The sequence below is a fragment of the Myotis davidii genome, unplaced genomic scaffold, assembly GCF_000327345.1.
Source record: "Myotis davidii unplaced genomic scaffold, ASM32734v1 scaffold76, whole genome shotgun sequence".
Taxonomy (NCBI): Eukaryota; Metazoa; Chordata; class Mammalia; order Chiroptera; family Vespertilionidae; genus Myotis; species Myotis davidii.
The window spans coordinates 1,714,758-1,717,912 of NW_006288892.1; the positions used below are offsets into that span (position 1 = coordinate 1,714,758).

The following is a 3,155-nucleotide window of genomic DNA, read 5'->3' on the forward strand; positions in this document are numbered from 1 at the left end:
ATCGCCCCTAACTGCTTCTGCCTAGGCCCCGCCACCATGGTTTTGTCCAGAAGACATCTGGAAGGTCTCCCAGAAGATCTCCCAGTCTAATTAGCATTTTACCCTTTTATTAGTATAGATAGAGGCCTGGTGCATGGGTGGGGGCTGGCTGGTCTGCCCTGAAGGGAGTCCCGGATCAGGTTGGGGGTCCCCTTGAGGGGTGGGGCTGGCCTGGGTGAGAGGCCTGTGGCGGTTTGCAGGCTGGCCACACCCCCGCCAGGGGCGGTGCCAGCCTGGCTGAGGGGTTGGGGCAGTATGCAGGCCGGCCATGCCCCCATCAGGTTGGGGGTGCCCACTAGGGGGTGTTGCCAGCCTGTGTGAGGGGCTGATAGCCGTTTGCAAGCTGGTCATGCCCCTATCAGGGTGAGGGTCCCTGCTGGGGGGTATGGCCTGCCTGGGCGAGGGGCTGAACACTGTTTTCAGGCTGGCCACACCCCCATCAGAGTGAGGGTTCTCACTGGGAGGCGTAGTCAGCCTGGGTGAGGGGCTGAGGGCTGTTTGCAAGCTGGCCATGCCCCCATCGGGCTGAGGGTTCCTGCTGGGGGGTCGTGGCCGGCCTGGGCAAGGGGCTGAGGTCCATTTGCAGGGGCTGGTTTGCAAGCTGGCCAAGCTCCTGGTTTTGTCCGGAAGGACGTCCAGGAGGTCTCCAGAAGGTCTCCTGGTCTAATTAGCATATTACATTTTTATTAGTATAGACTTGAGATCCAGTGCACGGATTTGTGCACATTGAAAGGAAATTCATTAGAAGGTGGGGTGAGACTGGGCAAGTTGGGCCGGACACACCCTGGATCCAGCCTCCTATGGTCCTTCCCCGGCCGGCTGCACCTGGGGCGGCGCCTCGGCTCGAAGGGCATCTGCAGAGTGAGCAGGGTCCCTCCAGCAGGTGGGGGTTCCTCGGCCTGACCTGCAGAGATCAGGCCAAAACTGACTCTCTGACATCCCTTGAGGGGGTCCCAGAGTGCAAGAGGGCACTCTGCAAAGTTGCCATTGCTCAGCAGCTCCTGCATTGAGCACCTGTCCCCTGGTAGTCAGTGCACGTCATACCTATCAGCCGGTCGGCCAGTCAGCCAGTTGGCTGGTTGCTTAGCCTTTTATATATATAGATGTTATAGAATATAGTTTTATTTCTTCTCACTCTCTAAAATACAAAATGCTTTTTTTCTTAGCTACGGAAACATAAAGAAAGAATTGCAACTTTTAGAGAGTTAATTGCTAATGAAAAAGCATTTCAAGATCAGGTTATTGACGTGAGTTTAACATTTACTATGTACTGTCTTTACCATATAAAAATACAATTTCACATTTGTATATTCTCTTGGTAAATTTGTTTAGCTCCTTCTAGCTGTAAATGCTTCTTTTATTCTAGCCCCTGAAAATCTCTTTGTTTCACTAATAAAGTATTTATTTTCAAATACTCAAAGGATTGTGAAAGTATTGGAAGTGAGCACAAATATTTAATCTCAGGTTACAGACTTTGATTCAAATGAAACCAAGAATGTCAGAGATCCTACCTTATTGGGAGCCAAACTGGATAAGTACCACAGTCTAAATGAAGAGCTTAATATCTTGGTAAGAAAAACTTTTTGTTGCTTTGCTGTCATTCTTATACATAATACCATTTTATTAACAAGTTTAAGAAATTGTCAGCCTACAAAAAATTTGCTTATTAAAATGGTCACACACTGGCATTGTGGCAGTATTATTTACCCACAAAGTATAGAATTGAATTTTGCATTTTCAGGTTTTGAAATTTTACATAATGTCCCATCTGATTTCTGTTAAGACTAATCAGATTAATTTCTTTCAAAATATAAAATCAGAAGATATGTGCAATTTTTCATAGTGAATGAAACTTATTTATATTGTTGCATATGCTACCACCATCCTTATACCAATAGCTGTTTACAATAACCATGATTAAGGGGTGCTTAGGGAAACAGCACTCATAGTTTACTTTAGATGGCATCTAAAGATAAAGGCATCACTGAAAAGAAATAGTAATTATGAACCTTAATGGAGGTATTAGCTAATGGAATGGTGTTAAACATTTTGCAGTATATAAGTATATCAAAACGAATTATATACCTTTAACTTACACAATGTTATATGTCAATTATATCTCAATAAAGTTGGAAAAATAAAGGCAGATAAAACAGGAAAATATGTTAGAAGAAAATGAAAATATGATCTTGGTAGCTAGATAGTTATAGAGTTACAATCCAAGTGTATCCCACTATGATGAAAAGGCAGTTCATCAACATAATTTATTTTTAATAGCAATTAATTTAAGAAGTTTATCATATTTCTAAATTATTAAAAAATAAGCATATATACTAAATTTATAACATACCCATTCATCTTTTTAACATTTTTTTATTTTTTTCCAGAGAATATATCTTCAGTCCTTAGGCTTTAGCCCCTTACATGGGCTTAGGTAGCGGTCATGGGGCAGCACCCAAAGGTCTAAATTGGGGTGGGGTGTTCAGTCCTTCCGGGCTTCAGGAAAAGGATTCCTGACCACCTTGCCGTGAATGGCACAGCTCACACAGTGGTGGAGTTTCACATACAGCTTAGGAAACACTTAGGTGTGAGGACACTGGCTTTGGTGTGAGGACAAAGCCTGTGACTGAGGCCCCTACTGTGTTTGGAATGCTGAACATCCTAATGGCCTTGTCTTTGGGCACACATTTAAGCAAAGTTGGTGCAGTAAAAAGGCTACACATGGCTGTGGCCCTTTTTGGCATGACCGTTGTTCCTTCTTTTCTTGGTCATCTTGGAAGAGAGGACCCAAGAGAGCTCCACTCACCTTTAAAAGAAGAAAACATCAGTTGCTGTAAAGGCTTAAAATTTGTCTTCTTTTCTAATTAATTAATTTTTTAATTAAATGAGTAATTATTGACTTTCTACAAAAGGTTAAATGCTAGTCACTGTGGAGATAGAAAGCTAAGTCAAACATAGCCCTGCTTCGAAGGAATCTAGGCAAGAAAATAAAATACATAAATAATTATTTACAAAGAGTAAAGGAAAAGTTTCTTTTTTTAATTAATTAAATCTTTATTGTTCAGATTATTACATTTGTTCCTCATTTTTCCCCCCACAACTACCCCCCTCCCAGT

At 42.6% G+C, this 3,155-nt stretch overlaps 1 protein-coding gene across 4 annotated transcripts in view; it reads left to right on the plus strand.

Moving 5' to 3' along the window:
• CAGE1 (cancer antigen 1) overlaps nt 1-3,155 on the plus strand; it is a 53,047-nt gene that overhangs the window by 22,447 nt on the left and 27,445 nt on the right. For 3 of the 4 annotated variants that reach the window (XM_015562245.1, XM_015562247.1, XM_015562248.1), the window contains one exon: nt 1,504-1,831. In XM_015562245.1, coding sequence (XP_015417731.1) covers nt 1,504-1,821 — 318 coding nt within the window. In that variant the 3' untranslated portion in view covers nt 1,822-1,831. Of the gene's footprint in view, nt 1-1,503; nt 1,832-3,155 lie in introns of those variants that run through there. The other variant, XM_015562246.1, reaches the window with a different exon arrangement.